At 40.2% G+C, this 21193-nt stretch overlaps 1 protein-coding gene across 4 annotated transcripts; it reads left to right on the top strand.

Moving 5' to 3' along the window:
• Positions 1-284: 284 nt before the first annotated feature.
• On the top strand, positions 285-21113 carry LOC131243846 (uncharacterized). 4 transcript variants are annotated; one of them, XM_058243459.1, is made up of 10 exons: positions 285-742; positions 10484-10660; positions 10757-10906; positions 15056-15157; positions 15248-15318; positions 15432-15499; positions 19055-19400; positions 19732-19822; positions 19931-20067; positions 20735-21113. In XM_058243459.1, the coding sequence occupies exons 1-7, from the start codon at positions 509-511 to the stop codon at positions 19291-19293; spliced, it is 1041 nt and encodes a 346-aa protein (XP_058099442.1). In that variant the 5' UTR covers positions 285-508; the 3' UTR covers positions 19294-19400; positions 19732-19822; positions 19931-20067; positions 20735-21113. The 4 variants fall into 4 exon arrangements, with proteins under 4 accessions (XP_058099442.1, XP_058099441.1, XP_058099440.1 ...); XM_058243458.1 differs by lacking the exon at positions 19732-19822; XM_058243457.1 differs by lacking the exon at positions 20735-21113 and having other exon boundaries at positions 19055-19652; positions 19931-20164.
• The last annotated feature ends 80 nt before the right edge of the window (positions 21114-21193 follow it).

Genomic DNA, 21193 nt, shown 5'->3' with positions numbered 1-21193 from the left:
ATCTTCATAGGCTGCCTTGAAAAAAATGTACTGATCAGATGATCCCAACCGTTCTTTCAGGGGCATGAAAAATGGCTGGACAAGATCGTCAGTGGAAGATAGTTGAAAACCACCCGATTTCTGCGATTTTTGCATAAGAAGCGTGGAATGGAGTTTTTTTTACAGTCCAGATATTTGATGTGGATGCCAACGATTCGAAATAAAAGTCTAAACACGTGTTTGGTTGGCACGTGTTTGGCGCGTCATAGGCGGATTTTAAATAACCCAGAGTAACCTCCTCTCTCTTTCTCTCTCTCTCCAGCTAGGGTTTTTAGTGGGTTTTGAATCGAAAATTATTCCAAAAAGAAGAGGAAGATCCCACGTTACTTTTTCTAGGTTTTCTCAGAGGACATTTCATTCCCCAAAAATCTTCTTCCCCAAACCCTAGAAATTATCCGCTCTTTTTTTTTTTCTAGGGTTTTGACAGAGTTCCAGCTCTAGAAGGGGAGGAGATCAGAAAGAAGGGGAAATGCGGACGGAAGCTCGGGTCGCTGCGTTGGGAGGGCAGAGAGCTCTAAACTCCGTGAACGGAGGCGTCGTCGATGGCGGCGTTTGTAAGTACTCGCATCACCAGCGGCAGCAAGCGCTCCCTCAGCCTTCGCCACAGAATGGCACGGTGCCGCAGCTTCTGGCGGGAGGCATCGCTGGTGCCGTCAGCAAGACCTGCACCGCTCCCTTCGCCCGCCTCACCATTCTGTTCCAGGTGGGTCCCACTCCTGCAATGCGTAATGTTCCCCTTCTACGTTTTTCATTTATTTCTCTGTTCGTCTCTTTTGAATTAGTGCAACTCTTCTTTGATACGTTGTAAAATGGCGGCTCAGTTTCTTTATTTCTTTCTCATTTGGTGAGAGACATGTTACATCTCTTTTCGATTCTTTTAGGGTTCTTGGTTTTGTAAAATTCATGCTTTGGTTTTTCAGGACACGAGTTTTGCATGCTTGCGATGCAGAGACATTTTGGGCGGGGTTTCCCTGCAGGGGTGGCTTGTGTTGTGCTTCTGTGACAAATTTTTTTTTTTTTTAATGGAAAATTATGAAATATTTTTTGTTGTTTTCATCATTTCTCTAGGGCTTGGCTGCATTTGTGTGGTCCGCCTAAGTAGCATTTTGGAGGGAATCACCCCAAATGGTTTTCGGAGCATTTGGGACTGACCTAGAAAAAAATGTCATTTGGGCCCTCCAGTGATTTGGGTGGAAAGCATCAATCCCATTTCAAATCTTGACTCCAACCGCACCCTTATATTCAATCGGAGGGTTTGTAATGTGATTTATGACTATGTTCTGCTTTTCTATCTTAAGAACTTATTGGGAAAATGTGAAATGAATCATTCGCACCTCTGTGGTGTTTTTAGAAGAGGTATATGGATTCCCGGAGAAAAAGAGAAATGATCACTGACAGGCAACGACACCATAACTTATGTTGCTGCACCACATTTCTACTAATGTGCCATTTGTTTGGGACATCCTTACCATAAATGGCAGGCCACACAATGAAGATTACCCTTCTCGAAAAACTGCATGATCCCTCAATTTGTGGGCCACACCTGCATGTTGAGTTAGACCATCGGTCCTCCATTAATTCCAATGGTGTGGCCTATCGGATGAGTTGACTAGCCTGATTTTTGTGTCAAGTGAGTATGTCCTGCATAGATTATTCATTAAAAAAAAAAAGTATTTCACAGGTTATTTAACAAATGCCCTATACAAGTGGCATTTTGGTGGGAAAGATGGTATACCACCACAAGTCGTGCTCCTCTCCTTTTACTCACCTTAGAAAGCATCAAGTAATTAGTGGTCAGGGCATCAGAAGTGGGTTAAAGTGTTTCAGTAACTCAACAAGGCATGGGCGTGTAGATCCCTGTATCTGCTTGCAAGAAGACATGCCAATTCGGCAGTATGGCACACATATGTGATCCCAGATTTCCATCGAGTGGGTGGCATTATCTATGTTTCCTGGCCTATAAATTAGGTGGGTTCACTCATCATTTGGACCACATTGTATGAAACAAACAGAGGTATATGACTACCTTTTTTTAGCCATCCATTGGTTTGTAGTTTGTTTGCTGTGAAGACTGAAACAACTTGATATTTTGGACAGAAGATCAAAATAGTGTGGCCCCACCCGATGGTGATCATGGATTTCACACATGCGTGCTTGTGTGTAAATGGGCAGGTTTCTACTCACTTGTGAGCTTAGCAAACCTCATGGATTATGAGTCTCTCACCTTTTGTAATGATTCATTATCCTGGATACTGGATTTTGGAATTCTTCTTAAATGTTAGTCAAGAGATGCTACAAAACAATAGATGAGAAAAGAAACTGTCTTCTTTGTTACTTGCACTCCTGCTTCATTCTTGCAATGTTGTGCTACTGACTTATTCCTTTCCACAATTTGCAGCGTGGAGAGAAAGTCTCAACATATTGATTGTTCTGATTGACGGCACTGCATGACCAGTTCACCATTGAGCTTTTTCAAACACAATATGTAATATCCCTGAATTTTCATGGTCAAAGTTTATACTCATGTTCAAAAAAACTGAGTGTTAATAATTAAATAAATTGAATGCTTTAAAAATCGCACTATATATATATATATATATATATATATATACACACACACACACACACACACACACACACACACACACACACACACACATCCAGTTACATTCATGAAGGTAATCATTCATGAGAATAAAATCAAGTGTGTTTATTATAGTAAAAGAATTCAATAAGATATCAAATGCCCTGGATCCTTACTCTTGCTCCGGTGGTACTCTCAGGAGTTTCAACACCTAGTCAAGGGTTCGAGTATCCATAGGTGGGGAAATGCCACTAAGGCGTGAGTGTGTGGGTAAAAATAATTTTAAAAAAAAAAAAAAGAAAGAAAGAAAAGAAGAAGAAGAAGAAGAAGAAGATATCAAATGCCCTCTCAGTGGGAGTATCCATAGGTGGTGAAATCCCACTAAGGCGTGAGTATGTGGGGGTGTGTGTGCGTGTGTAAAAAAAATAATAATAATAAATTAAAAAGAAAAAGAAAAAGATATCAAATGCCCTCTCAATGGGAGTTTATTACATTATCAAGTTTGCAGCGGAAATATAAATGTAAATCATGAAACTATCTTCTTAATTCATTTAGTAAAATCTTCCATAGAGAGAAGGTCTTCTAGGTCTTCAATTTATACGTCACCCGCATCATCCGTATGGTTGGAGAGAGTCAATACCCTACTCATAGTGATGTTCATCCTTCAAGATTAACAATAATTCAAGAGATTCATAAAATCAATATAAATGTTCTGATACGTCCCGTACTCCACAACTACAAGAGGTACCAATATACGCAAGCAACCTACATGAGATGCAAGCCTTTATCACATTTAGCGATCGCCACAATGTGGAATATGATTAGAGTTATCCAACTCGCCCTGCAGCCCATTATATGGAGATTCGTCGGCGTGTCTCACGTTTAACATGGTTTTACGCGGTTATCCCAAGACGAACACAACACATGATTAGATAAATTACATGACACGATTTGTTTATAAAGCGATTATTTGTGACATCCAATTTCGGAAGTGATGTAACACGCATTGCGAATTACTTATATCAATTTGTGCACCACTACACATGAAACATGGAATTACGTGTCGCCCCAGGGGCTGCTACCGAAAACGCATTACGTCCACGATATTTATTCGACCGCTAGAGGTGGGATACACAACATAGTACTTGTACCAAAATGGGAAATCCATTGAATCATAAGAGTTTTGGAATCCAAGACACATGCCCAAGCCATAAGGGTAAATAGCACATGGCTAACACAATAAAGGAAATGAGTAACAATGACTACCTCATCAAATAGAAGAGTGGCAATAACCAACTCAATGATAAAGAGAGTGGTAATGACCAACTCAATAAAGAGAAGAGTAGCAAAGGCTAACTCAACAAATTGATAAAGGCAAGGGCAAAGTGTAACAACCCTAAATTTTGGTACATTATAAAAAAAAACTAAATTAAATATTTAAAGATTTTATTTTTAAATAAAAAATAAAAACAAGTCAATAGTTGAGTTGGTAGCGAAATTCTTAATTGAGAGAGGTTTAGGGATCGATTCTTGAAGTAGTAATAATAATTTTTTTATTAAATATCATAAAAAAATTCAAATTCAGGATAAGGGAGGATGTGCTCATCATATTTTATGAGAATTTTCTTTAAAAAGGGATATGGAAGGTTTCTGCATTAAAAAAAAAAGGAGATAGGAAGCCCTAAAGTAAAAGGCAGAGGAAATTCTAAGAAAGCTCGATCAGGTAAGTTCTAATTGTTAGGTCTTTTTAACTTTTTATTATGTTGTTAATTTCTTCTTGATCTATACAATGGATGGCGTGGATCATCCACACCATCATTGTATAGGTGTGTAGAGTCAATTTTAATAAAGTGATGTTTTTATGATTTCGGTCTAATTAGTAATATTTTAGGAATAAATTAAATGGATGGAATCTGATTGTGCTAAGATAGATCTGTACGGATCATATGACCCTTAAGGCCAAAATATACAAGGGCTATAATTTTTAGATCAATCTAACAATCAGATAGGCCACATTAGTCAGATCTAAAAGTATTTAATAAAGGAATCTTAGATTTTTGCACAAGTGTTGGTATCACTTGGCATAGAAGGTCGAGATGGGCCATCGGTGTATGTGTGGTTAGATCCACACCATCCATCTAATGTGTAGAGGCAAAACATGATAATACCTCAAGAATCTAGATGATCCAATCATTCGGTTGGTCACCCCGATTAATTATTTGACATTCAATTTCAGGATCTTAAAAAGAAAATCTAAATCTTGATAATTAAATTTACATAAACATATAATTTTAATTATTTGATTATTTTAAATTTGGCCACTTAGAATGTTAATCAAAGGTGGACCCCACCATGTAATACAAATAAATGAATAATAATATCGTTGATATAATTGATAGGACCCCGGAATTCAAATCAACCTAATTACATTGCAGAGTCAATACTACCAAACTCAGGTGAGTAACCCAACTTGTCTCATAATTCATTAAAATTAAAATAAATCATCGTGATTGTTTGATTGATTTACTGATTTGAATATTTTGATATGATAATTGTACGATAAATTTATATGTGAATATTTTAATCAAGATAACTATGCCAAATATGAAAAATATGCATTTACATATCATCCCTCATTTATTGTATTGCATAATGCATGGTCGATCCTAGGGGCCCTCCTTGGAAGAAATGTCGATTCTGGTAGAGCGTTACCAGATGCGGACTATGCCCAAGCCTACCGAAAGGTGGAAGCCTACCCAACGGGTGGATGCGGGTTGACGACCTCCAACCCAAGCAGATGGACGATCATCCCATCTGATGCATTCATACATCATTTTACATTCATATCATTGTACATGTATTTATGTATTATTTTAATTGCTATGATTATGAACTATGCTGGGTTATATCACTAAGCCTGACCAGCTTACATTTTTATTGATAGAAAAACCGTACAGAGGAGCTATTAGCAGATGGTGTGATGCAAGAACCAGAAGGATCTACTGTACCTGAACACGACCCACCTGAAACATGGGCATACTTATCGGAAGATAAAGTGGCGGCATTAGACAATTTTTGATTATATGTTTTATTTTGTTAGTATAGTTTGATAATGCATACTAGTATTTATTTTGAGACTTTAAGCAATTATTTAGATTTATTTCTTTGAAATAATGTTAGCATGGAATAAATATCATTATAGTATAATGGTATAATAAGTGAATGATTTTAATGTTCATTTTATTTTAAGGGTCGTCAAGATTAATAGATGTTTAGTTGATTGGTGCTAAGTATTATGTATGTGTGATTGAGATTATGGTGGACCTTATATTAAATATAATTATCATCTCTGATTAAACCGATTAAGGAATTAAATTAGTACACTTTGTGTACGAGTTACGAACTGAAACTCGGGTCTGAGGGTGCACACTTTGTACCTGAATTTTGGGGCGTGACACAAGGCCTGTATCTATCACTTCACATAAATTCATAAAGATCACTCGTAATAAACATCATATCATAATTCCCAAAAGGGTAGAAAATTGTTAATGATAAATTAAATAATCGTAGGAAGGAAACCAGAACAACATGAAAACATAGTATGTAACTGTTAAGATAAAACATATCAACTTAAAATACCGTAAGCTTAAAGGATAAAACCCTCACCTGATTATTATAATCACCTTCAAAGGTTGGTAGACGGTCGTAGACACACCTTAAATTCAATTTCTGTCTTAAATCACAAAACTTATATGGTTAAGATTTAGTCTAGGGTTCAGTCAAAGATTAGTTTATACTGGTTATGAATCAACTTAAACTTGGGTATAGTTTAGATGGGTAACTAACCTTGCCCAGTGTCTATTCTCTGAGTCAACTCAGTTGGAATCACTAGTTGATCAATTTACATGGTTATGAGTTCAAAATTGAACGGAACCCGACATCTAATGGAACTAGAAGGAAGGTCTCTACCATGGGACTTTCCTCGTGGCATGGTTGGCTAGAATTGATCTGAACTTGGTTTAGTCGTTGTTGGACTTAGTGGTTCCACTGAGTTGACTCGGCTAGTAAAACTGCTTTTCTCTCTTGTTCTTCTTCTTCTCCACTTTCTTCTCTTATTTTCTTCCTTTTACTTTATTCTTTCTTGCTCTAGAACACGTCCAACAAGGGGTTGGACTCGGCAAAAGATCTCTCTTTTCTTTCTTTCTTTCCTTGTTTTCTTTTTCGTCCTTTCTTTCTCTCTCATTCTCTCTCATTCTTGTCTTTCTTTCTTTCCTTCTTTCTCTCTCCTTTTCTATGGTTTGTTGTCCTCGGCCGAGAGATTTATAGGTTTTCTTTGGAGACCTAGAACCTTCGTGCATAAGTCTGTTTGTTCGGTCGACTTGTGCGAAATCACCTTGCGTGAAAAGTCTGTTCGTCTCTCTATTGTCGTTGGACTCGCTTGATCCTTTTGGTGCTTTACCTTTGGTGGTCATCGGATCGAAGTTTTGATCACCAAGGTTGCATTGGGGCTGTGTCCTATAGTCCTAGACACAGTCGAGGAAGACGGTTTTCGCATCCATGGTGGATACCTCCTCAACCCAGATCTTTCCCAGCTAGTCCTCCTAGAGGGATCAAATCTGTCACAGGGAGTTTGGGGAATCGTTAGATGGAGGGCCCAAATCATTTCCTTGATGGGTTCAGTGAGAATGTGCAGTCGTCTGCTCCCCACGCGGTTTGCATCCGAAACCGCCTTCTTCGGTACTCCCAGCATTGTGGGATTTACCAACCTTTTTCCAGGAGTTTTGGTAAGAGTCGGATCCTCCCTTGATGAGGATTGAACGGCTTACATTTGATTAGAGTTGCCGAGCCCGGAAGTTTCGGTGAGGAAGTTCCTGCGAGCGTGAATCGTTCGAACTCTGTCACCACAAGTGCCGACTTTTGTTCGATGGATGGAGTAGGTGGGGTCCGCTTGTGATGATTATTTGAGAAATCCAGTCCCTTCATCAACTCTGTAGGGCCATGATAGGCCATGGACCAAAAGATGAAGGAACTCCAAGTCTTTGGTGGGCCACGACACCCTAATCATCCGAGGCTTCCCGTGTTTGAACGTTACTGAAATCACGTAAAATACATGTGATTGGCTAGCCGTATAACTTGTTACGTGCTTCACCGTGGCATCCAGTGGGGTTCATTTGTTATGTCCTTTGAGAGATCCACTCCGTTAACCGTATTTGCAAGATCGTATTCGGCTATGACCTCAACTATAGGACCGATCTAAATCTTAGGTGGGCCACACGTTGCGTGTGGGTGAAAACTCACGTAAAAAAACTTTCGTTGCTGTGTGTATGAGTTTTGAGTTTTGGGTTTTTATTTACAATTTGGCCTTCTCCTTTCTTACAACTTCCGTCGTCCGTACCTCCTAACTGCACCATACAAATGGGATGAAATTTCATCAATGTTTGTTGTTTTTCATGTTCTTGATAACGCCTAAGTTTAAGCCTTGATCGCTTACAGATGGCCAAGATATCATTTTAATGGACTATACTACTTTGAGGTTTAATGCAATGTTTATATACATCTAATCAAAGCATCGTCCGGTAGTTTGGACACGTGCCCTAAGATCTTCGAATTGAATAGTTTATTCTGATTTTGGACGGCCCGTTTGGCAGATCCAAACATGACAGATGGTCAGATGACTTGCTAAAAATAAAGGAACTTGATGGTTAGCAATCTGACCATGTATGTAGGTGGATGTATGTCCAGTTTCGTAAATGGATGGACATAAAGCGGGTTTCTAGAGTGATTAGAGGTAGGACATGTATACCGTTAGATTCGAGTGACTTGTTCCCATGTGTAAGTTCCTCAGATTGTAATTCTAATGGCGGTCTGAGCATATTCATATGGGGTGAATAAGATGAACGGATCAGAATCTTGATCTGATAAGTGTACGGACGGATATAGAGGTCAAGTAGCTAGTTTACTATGACCTAAGGGCTGAAATTCGACGTGTATGGTTAATTTATGATAATCAGGCCTGGTATAAAATTTCACACAAAACGGATCATGAGAACCATGTGATTTGGAATTCAGGGGTATACGTTAATGGCATTTTCATAATTATTGTTGATCTAAGAGTTTTGTGAAATCTAATGGTTCTACATGGTTATATGCCCATTTCTAAACAATTCTTAGAAAAGAATTTACATCTAAATCATTATGGATATAGAGTTATTCACCGATTAAGTCAAGGGAAGGTACATATATCCAACCACATGATCAACGGTTGGATGGCTTGATTTATGGATGAAGATCATTATTAATCGGTCAGATTCATGTTGGAGAATGGATGTAGGGTTAGGATAGCTAAATGGGTATCGTATACATGTACTTACCAAATTAAACTTCATGATAACACTCGAGAACTTTCAATACTTGGGAATTGAAAAGTTCGGGGTGTTACCCAATATTCTACTCAAGGGACATCTTTTTTTTTCTAATCTTCAATGAAATATGAAGAAACTACTGTGGCTATTTGACCAAGAACTCCATGCACTTTTATCTTTGTGCTTAGTGTGATCTTTCATCTTTGTTTTCCCATTTTATTTTGGATGCTCTCAAAATTTCCCATACTCATGGAGAAGTAAAAGTGGTTTCAGATTGGACAATGTACTATGGTCACTAAGGGTAGTTTATACAAAGGAAATGTGGTTCCTCAGGTGTGTGTGTGTGTGTGTGTGTGTGTGTGTATTGGTATCTAGAGTTCATTGCATTTGTTTTATTGTTGTATGAGCATCCATAGGAGAGCTAGGACTCTTGCGGAAGTTGGGATTTCTCCACATCCCTACATGTAAACAACCTACCATCTTCCCTTTTAAAAAATTGACAAAAAAAATGAATAGAGTATCTCGGCCATGATCATTGACTGGGCTCTTATGCGGCCAGATTACAGTGGGTGTTCATATTTTGGTCTCTTGGGGAATTGGGGTGTGGATTTTGAAGACCCCAGAAAATATTGTTTTAAAGGGGTCTTGCTGTTTTGCTTTTCGTGTTGTTGTTTCAGTGCTTTTATTACCAGGTTGGCGACGAGAGGGTCACCTCCTGCGTTTTATTGCTGCTTTCATTTTTCTGGGTTAATGAATTTCAGTCATCTTTCAAAAAGAAGAAGATTTTGAGCTGCTGTTTCTGAGCTTAGTGGCAATGATCTATGTTTATTAAGAGGTTTAGTTTGGTTTATATATATATATATATACGCACACACACACACACACACACACACACACACCCACGGAAATGCTTACCTGCGAACCAGTTCGTACCTGTTACATACGAACTTTTTTGAGAACCCATCATACATGATGTGGATCCAAAATCTGAACCGTTCATGTGAAGCAGCACCTCATGAAACCCCCCAGGACCAAGTTTTACTTTGATCTAGAACTTTGATGGGCCATGAAAAATTAAAATAGTTTCCTCCCTTGATTTGCATTTCTCTTTGCTATGGCCCACCAGAATTTTAGGTTAGGGTGGAAATTTCTCACGTGAGGTTTCATGGGATTCCGCATCACATGGACCGTTCAGATTAGACACCCATGACATGTGTGCAAAGGTGCGCACGTGCGTAGGTGCGCAGGGGAGCATGACTCTCTCTCTCTCTCTCTCTCTCTCTCTCTATATATATATATATATATATATAATCTTTTAGCTTAACATAAGTTTGCCCTGGTTCCTACTTTATATTATTTCAGAAATGTGGTTTATTTGCATGATCTGTGTTTTAGGTTCTTCTTTCTTTCTTTTTGTTTTTATTTTGTTTTTTTTTTAATTTTAAATTTGAGGGATATCTGTGTAGCTTCTGGTCTAACATTTTGTTTCTTTCCGTAGGTACAAGGTATGCATTCTGACGTTGCCACATTGAGCAAGGCTAGCATATGGCGTGAGGCTTCACGTATTGTCTGTGAAGAAGGTTTTAGAGCTTTTTGGAAAGGAAACCTTGTCACAATCGCTCATCGTCTTCCTTATTCTTCAGTTAGCTTCTATGCTTATGAACGCTACAAGAATGTCAGTGAAAAAATCTCTGTATGATCATAGTTTACTGTTCATGAATTGCTATTAGTTATCCCTTTTTTCTGTCTCTGTTGTCCTTTTTTGTTGCAGTTACTACAGTCAATTCTGGGGTTGGATGGGCATAGAGACAGTATGAGTGCAGATCTTTGTGTACGATTTGCAGGTGGTGGTTTGGCAGGAATAACAGCTGCATCTATCACATATCCATTGGATCTCATCAGAACACGACTTACAGCTCAGGTAATACTAGCATCCCCTTTGGCTAGAGTTGCAGGCAACCCATTAATTAGCTTTGACTGTACCTGTCATAAGCATTAGTCCAACTCGCTCTTTTTATTTTTCTCTTTTTTAAAATTTTCTGTGTAAGTTGATCTGTAAGTCAAATGATTTGACATTAAGGTTTGGCAGCACCTTGTTTATTGCAAGAGGTGCGAGGCTCGCGCCTGGTTGGTTCAGGCACATGCCTAAGAGATTCGTGCCCAGGTGTGAGGCTCGCGCTCACGGAAGGCCCCAGGAGGTGCAAGGCTTGTGCCTTACCTGAGGCATGTACATAGGTGAACAGCTCTAACTACTATTTAAATGAACAGCTCACATTGTTTTCTAGTTACAGATATCATATTTTTTAGAAGCAGCAACAAATTTTCTTATATGCTGCAAATATCAATGTACTACATATGAAACGGATATGTAGGTCCTGGGTATCGATAGCTGCTTCATGGCTGGTGTTAGGGCCGCCAAACTATGCCGTCATCTCCATTATGGTCATTAAAATGATTTTTGATCTGCCAGCCTTTGTTATCTATACATTCCATACATTCACCTTGAATCAGTGATATATGTATTTTCATTTGTAAGCTCAACTGTTTCTTAGTTCAAGTAGTTTAGACAAGTAGCTCATCGTGCATCATCATAGCCTTTTCCAGGCTATTTGGGTTTGTTGTACTTATTAGTAGTTAGGCGGCAATATAGACCTTTCCTCCGATGGTCTTATTAGCTCACCGTAGTTTACTAATAGTTTTGTCACTATATTCTTGGGTGTTAGGTGTGCCCTAATGTTGAGGGTCAAATATTGCATATTAGACCCTAGTTATTACCTGAATTTATAAACATGATACTGTTTAACGGCTTATTTTAATCGTATTTGTGATGCAAGGTGTATTTAGGGGCTTGAACTGAAAAAGGGTACTAAAAGCTTGGATTTGACGCTCATAAATCACCAAGGCAAGGGACAGACTCCATGGGATTGAGATCAAAGAATTTACATGCCAGAGATCCGAGAAAAATAAGCCACTCAAGTTAAACGGGCTCGAAAATCATCCAGAATGCAAGATCACAGGGTTCCCACCATCCGTTCGGCTTGAAACTTCATATATGGCCTAAGGACCATAAATTAATCGTACACGTAAAATTTCAGTCATTAGATCCTTATAGAAGTGGCCCAAAGGATAGATCAGCTCCTAAAATCCTGATTTGGGGCCCACCTGATATCTGGATATGCTTCAACTTTGGTCTCAACTCATTAAATGAGCTAACAAAACGAATGGACGGAGCGGATTTCTCAGGAACATCACGATGGACCCCACATGGCCAGTGTGTGTACATCATGTACACGGCACTGGTTGTGCACTGAACTAAGAGTCCGGTCAATAGGAGGTTGACCCGACCCTTTTTTTCGTACCAACGTCCAGTGGACGCACCACGTTTGGCCGGTTTTGGCTAGTGGGCCCCATACATCGTCCAAATGGACGATCTAGACCGTCCACATGCTCCAGAGGGTGGGCACGACCCTGGCCATGGTGACCTTTTGGCCCTATGCACACATACACACGTGGATCGTCGAAAAACGCGGGATGAACGGCGAGTTGATTTAATACAGTAGACCGCACCAAAACTCAACCAAAATCTCTCCTTTCTGACTGAAATTTCGCCAGGAATCCAATGAACAGGGCGGATTTTTCAGAAAACATCACTGTGGGGCCCATCGAACACGTCAGTGTAATAGAATTCGCACCATACGCACGTCCGGTTTTTCTAGACGTTGCGGGGAGTTGTGGGCCACTGTTTGTGGTCGAATGGATGATCCAGACCGTTCAAAAGATGGAGAAGTGGGTATTTACCAAAACCATGGCGTCAAAATGTGGTTTTTGGACATCTTCTGGCCGAAATCTCCCTCCAAACACAACTGCCTCTGCAAGTTTGCGTTTTCGTTGCGTAAAATCTGTGCAACTGACTTCCAGCCCTCTAAACCGCCCCTGGGGCCTATAAAAGAGAGAGAGAGAGAGAGAGAGAGAGAGAGAGAGAGAGAAGGACGTGGGAAGGCTATCTTGATATCTTGGGCAGCCGTGAAGGCATCTTGGAGAGCGTGGACGTGAAGAGAGCAAGGAAGAGAAGGCGTGTACGACTCGGGCTTGGGTTCCTTCTTCCCTTTCTTCTTTCTTTTGGTTATTTCTTTCCTTTTCAGAGTTTTTAGCATGACTATGTCAGGCTAAACCTCTTAGCTAGGGCTAAGAGGTGAAGCTTGTAGTGTGATGGGAGTTTTCTACGGTTTTGATTTATGTTTATGAACCTTCGTTAATTATAGTTTGATATTGTGGAATGCTCTCAGTTTTTAATGGTTTGTTGTGACTTAAATTACAATGGATATGTTATAGTTTTGAGCATGTTCTTAGCATTATAGGGATTATGAATTTAGGAATCCCTGTTGTTCACTATTGTCTCCTGGGCATGGTTGGATGATAGAATCCTTCCTAACATTCATATATCTTTCTGATTGGTTGTGGATTAGTTTAATTCTGTTGCTTGTTTTGTCTCATAGGCATGGTTTTGTGATGGAATCCATTCTAATTCTTATACCTCTCATTTCTTGAAAACTGGATCAAAGGAAGTTTAGATTTGATTTTTAATGGATTATCTTTCAATTGGATGAAGATGAGACTCTGACTCCAGTTGAGTTCTTGAATCAAGCATAGGTCTCCCTGATCTCTTCAAGTGGATCCTTAGCACCCTAGTTTCCCACCTTTGAATTTCACAAGTTTTAGTTTAATTATTCACAATTCTTCCTTTAATTCCTTCTGATTTAGATTTCATCGTTTTCTAGTTCTAGTTCTGGTTACTTTCAGATTACACATACAAGGTTCAGTCTTTGTGGATTCGAACTCGGTCTTACCGAGATTATTACTACATCACAACCCTATACTTGGGGTGTGAACACCTAAGTAATCAGAGCTTTGCAAAAGTTTTCCCAATTGCCTTTATCACCATTTTTCTCTTCTTCTTCTTCTTCTTCTTTTCATTCTCTTGTATTGTTTTACTAACTTTTCTGGTATCACCATTGAAGAATGAAAGATTTCAGTGGATAGTTTTTTATGCAGGACAATTACCCACTTGCTCTAAAAGCTCGAACTGTTAGAGTATGGCGAATTAATCCCTTTATCCCATAGCCCAAGCTCCACATCTCATAGGTTAGGACCTCGGCCGAATCCCCCTCGTAGGCCCCAAATCACATGGGCCGCCCACCCCGAGTGTGTCCTCGCATCCCACGGGCTACCCCACTCAAGCCCGGTGTGAAATGCTCCCGCATTAATCACCCCCGGTGAGGAGTCTCGAACACGAGACCTCTCCCGTGGGCCCTAAATCACATGGGTCACTCACCCCGAGTGTGTCCCCACATCCCACGGGTTACCCCACTCGAGCTCGGTGTGAAATGCCCCTGCATTAATCACCTCCGGTGAGGAGTCTCGAACACCAGACCTCCTGCTCTGATACCAATTTGATGCAGGACAATTAACTACTTGCTCTAAAAGCTCGAACTGTTAGAGTATGAATTAATCCCTTTATCTCATAGCTTAGGCCCCACATTTCATGGGTTAGGACCTCGGCCGAACCCCTCTCGTGGGCTTGTGGGCCTTAAATCACATGGGCCACCCACTCCGAGTGTGTCCCCGCATCCTACGGGCTACCCCACTCGAGGCCAGTATGAAATGCCCCTGCATTAATCACCCCCAGTGAGGACTCTCGAACACGAGACCTCCCCCGTGGGCCCCAAATCACATGGGTCACCCACCCCAAGTGTGTCCCCGCATCCCACGGGCCACCCCACTTGAGCCCGGTGTGAAATGCCCCTACATTAGTTTTTCTAGATGGATGTTATATCTTCATAAAATTTATTCCTTCCATGTTGCATTATGGCCTTCTCTCTAGTTAATACATGTAGGTTGCTTTTTTAACTTCTCCGTTTACAATTCCTCACAATTTAGTGAATTTTGTCGCATTACATCTGTTTTTACGGTTAATGGGTAGTTACTACCTTTTGTCAATAGCATTAGTGAAATGGAATTGTTGCAAGCTTGGATCCATTGGTTTTACTCATTTGGCCTTTAACTTCTGCAGACAAATGTTGCTTATTATAGAGGCATTTCCCATGCACTTCATACAATATTCAGAGATGAGGGTATTACAGGGTTGTATAAAGGTCTTGGTCCTACATTATTGGTATGTTTCTCTTCTTATGGTTCTGTTTGTTCATAGTGATAGTTGATGTTAATATTCTGGCCAATAGTGTACAAATTTGGTGCAACACAGGGGGTTGGGCCCAGTATAGCAATCAGCTTTGCCGTTTACGAGACCTTGAGGTCTTCGTGGCAGCTACGAAGGTACTGTTTTCTTTTCTAGTGGATATAGCTATCAATGATTTTGAAAACCAATATGCTTCTATTAATTCATGCACTCCAGACTTATACTTCTAGTTTGATGCCTTGTATGCCAGGCCTTCTGATTCCACTGTTCTGGTGGGCTTAGCTTGTGGCAGTCTTTCAGGCATTGCATCATCAACAGGTACACAATCTACACCCCAATGCATGGGCTACACTGGTGGAGAAAAGGACGAGTCAAACATGAATTGTTATGATAATCTCAGTATGATATGAAAGTTTCCTGGTCTCTCTATAAAATCAATAAACTTGTGTGCTATAAAGAAGAGCTTTGCAAAGCCTTCCTGCACAACTACAAGCAACCACATCTGCAGACCTTCAATTTTTGTTGGAATATGAGCTATGTCATGTGGGTCCCACTGTATCCATGACCTGGCTGAAAAAAAGGCATCACCCCTGTATCCACATTCAATTGTGCAGGTGTGACCAGTCTAATGAGTTCAAGCAGCCTGATCTTGGGGCAAGGTCTGCTACACAAGCACCCATGTGCTGTTAAGCTTTATTAGACCCAGAATTTCATTGATCGTGCTTGCACCAATTTCTAATGCATCTAGGCCACATGCCGCTTGTGTGTACCAAAGAAGGTTTAAAGTGGACCCGACTTGAAAGATATGTGACATATCAATCCCATAAAAGACATCCAGTTGGACTGAGTCCAATTGGTTGGACTGTGAGGCCTACTGGTCCGACCAGACTTTTTATGTGCTATATACAAACGAAGTCCTTTTTGTGGTGTTTGTACAATCCATACAGTTGTGTTTAGAAATTCAATAGCAAGTTTTTAGTAGTTTCCTTCTCTAATTTTATTTCTTTCTGTTAATAGAAAGTGGAAGGATTGCAGTTGGTTCATTTTAGGAACCTATATGTGGCTAATGCTAGAATAGATAGGAGATCTTGTAGAAGTTTCTTTAGTGAACCTATATAAAGACCTGCTTTATCTTGCTTAATGCTGCCTGGTTTTAATGATATTGTGATCTTCCAATAAATAAATAAATAACAGTATAAATGATATGACAGCATACTTCATTAAAGGGGTGCTGAGATATCACCAAAAGAAAAACAAAAAAGCTAAAACAAAACACAAGGAAGAGGAAATGATTTCACATGCCCCACCCAGCCTTTGCTCACTGCCCATTCTACAGCTGCACCCCCCCCCCCCCCTGGCTTCATTTTTTTTTCATTATGGAAGCATCTAGCATTCCTTCCACCTCAAATCTGGCAAAGGCAAGCCTCAAAACAACTAGAGAACATTTGCAAAGAGTGACCCCATGCCAAAGCAAGAATAGATCTTCCACATTAAGAGGCATTGACCAAGCCAAATGGAAGTTAGCAAGAATAGAATGCCAAATGTAGTTCGCAAAGGGGCAATGAATGAAAATATGGTTAATCATCCGGGCAACCGAATTGCACATGAGGCACATATTGGGAATTATCATTGATCGTTTCTGAAGATTGTGGATCGTCAAGACTCTTTCTTCTGACAAGCCAGGCAAAAGGCCCAACCTTGGGGTGAGTGCTATAATGCCACACACAAGTCATTACTCTATTCTTCCGGCCACTGATATGGAGCATGTGATAGAAAGATCTAACCGAAAACCTTCCTGTGACATGTGTATCACCATCGCTGCTCGAAGGGATGCAAGGGCGCAAAAACTCCAAGAGGGCGGAAACCTCTTCTATCTCATCGTCATGGAGGTTATGATGACAAGGCAAGGTCCAAATTATTGACTCTCCACATGTATCGTGACAGTTTTTCACCAAGATGCAACAATCTAGAGCAAGGTGAGCAATCCAAGAGAATCTGATGTGAAGAGGCAAGTTGCCCCTCCACAAATCTTCCCAAAAATGAATTCTTTCCCATTACCCAAAGAGAAAGTCATACCTTCCTTGAATTTAGCCTTCATATTGGAGATGCCTTTCCAAACCGCTGATGCTCTATAATTAGAAGACTCCTTTGTCCACCATCCTCTTGTGGAGCAACCATATTTGCTATCAATAAGTTGTTTCCAAAGAGCCACCCTCTCCTCCCCAAAGCGCCACTACCACTTACCCGAGAGGGCAAGGTTCATTAGATACAAGTTACGGATGTTTGCCCTACCTTCGTCATAGGGTTTACAGATCTCACCCCAATCCAATTAATAACTTTTCTACTCCTCCAAATTGTCCCATAGGAAATCACGTCTGAGCTTCTCAAGTTGGTCGAGAACCACTCTCGGGCATCTAAAAAGTGACATGAAGTAGAGATGCATGTTAGACAAAGCCGCCTATGCGTCCACCAAGAGACAAAAAGCACCCCTTCCATCCTGTCAAAACCTTCTCAAATCTTTCCACGACTCTATCCCATAAATGCTTGGCTGGCTTGCCGATACACAAGGGCAGACCCAGGTAGGAGGATGGAAAAGAAACCACCTTGCAACCCAAAAGATCTGCCAATCGACCGACCTCATCAATATCCAAATGATTCCTAGCAATTTGCACTTGGCCAAGTTCACCTTTTGACCTGAAGCAGCCGTAAAGCACCTAACAATCATACCCAAGTTGTCAATTTTTGCTTCTTCCGTTTCTCAAAACAATAAAGTATCATCCGCAAATTTGGATATGGGAAATCGTAGGAGCCAATCGAGAGACCGTGAAGCTCAAAAGGGACCCATTTCCTGCCCTTTTGAAAGCATTCTGCTTAAAGCCCCAGCAATGACAACAAAAAGGAATGGAGAGAGTGGATCACCTTTGCCTGATGCCTCTTGAGCCTTTGAAGAAACCCTTGGGGGAAGCCATTAACCAGAACAGAAAACTTTGACCTAGTAGGTCATATGTTTGAAGTCATGCATATTCTATTGAAATTGAATGAAAGTTGTGACGTTTTCTTTTTATAAGCATGGAATTTTTGTAGTGTGATTACTAGTTTTGTACTGATAGGCTGTTGGAATTCAATTTCTCCTTCTGCATCAACATGGACATGTGACATGGAGCTCCATGATTTCAACTGCCAGTTGTGTGGGTCCCACCATTGATGGGCCACTGTCTGCAAACCATGTGGACTGGATATGCTCCTACTCATTTGTTTGATGGACTACTTCCATTTTGCCAATTGTCTCCACTAATTTCTAGGTGGCTGAATCAAAAGTGAAGCACGTTGGATCAACGACATTTTTCTGCTGTGTTCAATCATATCTACAAGGCCCATCCAAGGACTATCCTGATCACAGTCCATTGTGCTGCATTTCCTATCTTTGTGGGACCTCCCAGTAAGGAACATCATTGCATACTGTGCTGAATGGATAACCTCTGTTTTGTTTGCTTCCATCCTCCCCATTTGAGGTGAACTTTTACTCGGTTCTAGCCTCAAGTGGAGCAGAGTTCCTGGATTCAAAATGCTTTCACATAACTTGAAAATAACAATAATAATAATAAAGTGACCTGCATGTTCCAACTAAGAATTATCAAGAACTAACTTTTTTCTTCTTTTTACAGTAGTGATGTTTCCTTATATGAATAACAAACTGCAATTTCGTACCCTAAACAACACAATACCACAACCAACATCAAAATAGGAATGATGAACACTTCTCAGTTAAAATTCTATTTGGCATCTTGTAAAATTACAAATATCACCGAACATGGTTCACAGCACTGGAGCCTGCATGTTCAGGACTAACACTTATGCTCTGAATTTTCGCAGCGACATTCCCTTTGGATCTTGTGAGGCGGCGGATGCAGTTGGAAGGGGCAGGCGGTCGTGCTCGCATCTACAAATCTGGCCTATTCAGGACATTTAGCCATATCATCCGAACTGAAGGTTTCCATGGTTTGTACAGGGGAATACTTCCCGAGTACTATAAAGTCATTCCTAGTGTTGGCATTGTCTTCATGACATACGAGTCAATGAAGATGCTGTTATTGAATGCGTCTGCCAATTGACTGGCACTTCCTCTGGCCTTGGCTCCATCCATTTCCATTGATGCCTGTGCTTGTGTTCTTATACATAGAAGATGATTTATGAGACCTACATGGGGAATCATACGATGGTAAGTTTTGCGAATACCTCCCATGAAAACATGAGTTCTCCAATGTATAGATTGCATCATTGAATTTCAGGTGCACTGACAGGGCTTGTTGTTATGAAAATTCATTGTAGCATTTTTCCTTTGCTTGCCTTTTTTCTTTTATTGTTTAGAACTTGAATTTTGAAATAGAGAAGTAGTTTGATACTGGTGGAGTGTGATGAATGATATGCAGGCAGTTAATAATTGCTGAGAAATTGCATCCATAACATACAAGTAATTCAAACTACTGTCTAAATTATGGGTACCAGTTTAGATGTATTATGAACTAAAAATTACTCTTATTTCACAACAGATATATTAGATTGCTGGGTATTTTATTGGACGGTTAAAAATGAAAAACGTCCAATGGTCTCATTTCAAAAAAGAGTTTCCATGAATGAGAGGTCAAGATTGCTCAACCATCTGATTTTTAGACTCAACTTAGAAACAGTGTATTAAACAATTTAGTCGGTTTAATTTGAGTTAATATATGCCATGTGTTCTGTTTCCAGGTGCATGCATATCAAGCGTCACACCCAGTCGGTGCCGAATAATCTATAATATTGGGCATGTTTGGGTGCAACGAGATTGTGAATGGAAACGAATGCAGGTTGGCCTGTACACATCTTGCAGAAATTGAGCCGTGTAGGTAAATGCATGTTGTGCAGGTGGTGGATGAATTAAATGTTCTTATTTGTACATTACTATTCATTTCTTTTTTGTCTATTTCCTATTTTCAGTTTGTATTGTGGGCCACCATGTGTATGGGTTTTATCCATGCGGTCCATCCATTTTGCCATATCATTTTAGGGTATGAGCCCAAAAAGGAGGCATATCCAAGGCTCATTCTAACCGCTCACTTTAGATATTGGCCTTAATTAGAATACTCGTATTTGAAATTTTGATTTAAAAAAAAATAATAAAATCATCTGAGTCGGAGCTAATTGACTTCCTTTGTTTGAAAGCCATTATATCATACCATTCACCTCAATATGTTTGCAAGCCGTGATCCATATGTTTGGAGGTAAATGAATTGGGAGTAAATGGCTTACTCTGTGTTTGGATGGGAGTAAAATATATTTGTAATCAAGTATTCTGTTTGGATGGGAGCAAATGAGAGGAATTGAAATGCATTGGAATTCTAAATCCTCTCTTTCATTTACGGGCACATTTACTTTCATCCAAACCCACCTTAAATGCCATTTGCCTCTATTTACTCCTATCCAAATAGCCGTGCAACATAGATGTAGTGTACCATTTGGCAAACGTCTGCCTTCTCCACTTATGGATGAAATTGTTATCGTTTTGGTGGTCAGGGGCTGTTCTGCAGCTTCTGCTGCATCCACACGGCTGTCAAAGTTACAAGTGTTGAGTGTTGAGAATTTCAAGTCGCACTGGCTTCTCCGCTGACTATGCGTTGGTTAATGGGTCTGCCCTCTGAGGCTGCTGTGTGGCGCTAGTTTGCTGTGTACTGGAAATGGTTCCTCTCTGCCTTTTGGATCGTGACTGCCCTGTATTCAGTTATTTTCGTGCTGATAGGGCCTTTGATGTCGTAGTTCTGGAATGTTTCCTGTAAATGTGGTTGACCCTTGTGGTTTATATAATTGGTGAGGCTCATATCTTTTTTTGTGGAGCCTGCCTGATCAAATGTAAATTCTTCTACTCATATCAACAAAGTTACAGGTGTTATACTCCCACCACTCCACCCTCTAGCACCCCAAGAGCAATGCCTGAAGTACCAGAAAATGTAGTGTTTTGCAGATTGACCCCACCCG

The sequence above is a fragment of the Magnolia sinica genome, chromosome 4, assembly GCF_029962835.1.
Source record: "Magnolia sinica isolate HGM2019 chromosome 4, MsV1, whole genome shotgun sequence".
Lineage (NCBI taxonomy): Eukaryota > Viridiplantae > Streptophyta > Magnoliopsida > Magnoliales > Magnoliaceae > Magnolia > Magnolia sinica.
This window is presented reverse-complemented; position numbering and strand designations above follow the sequence as displayed.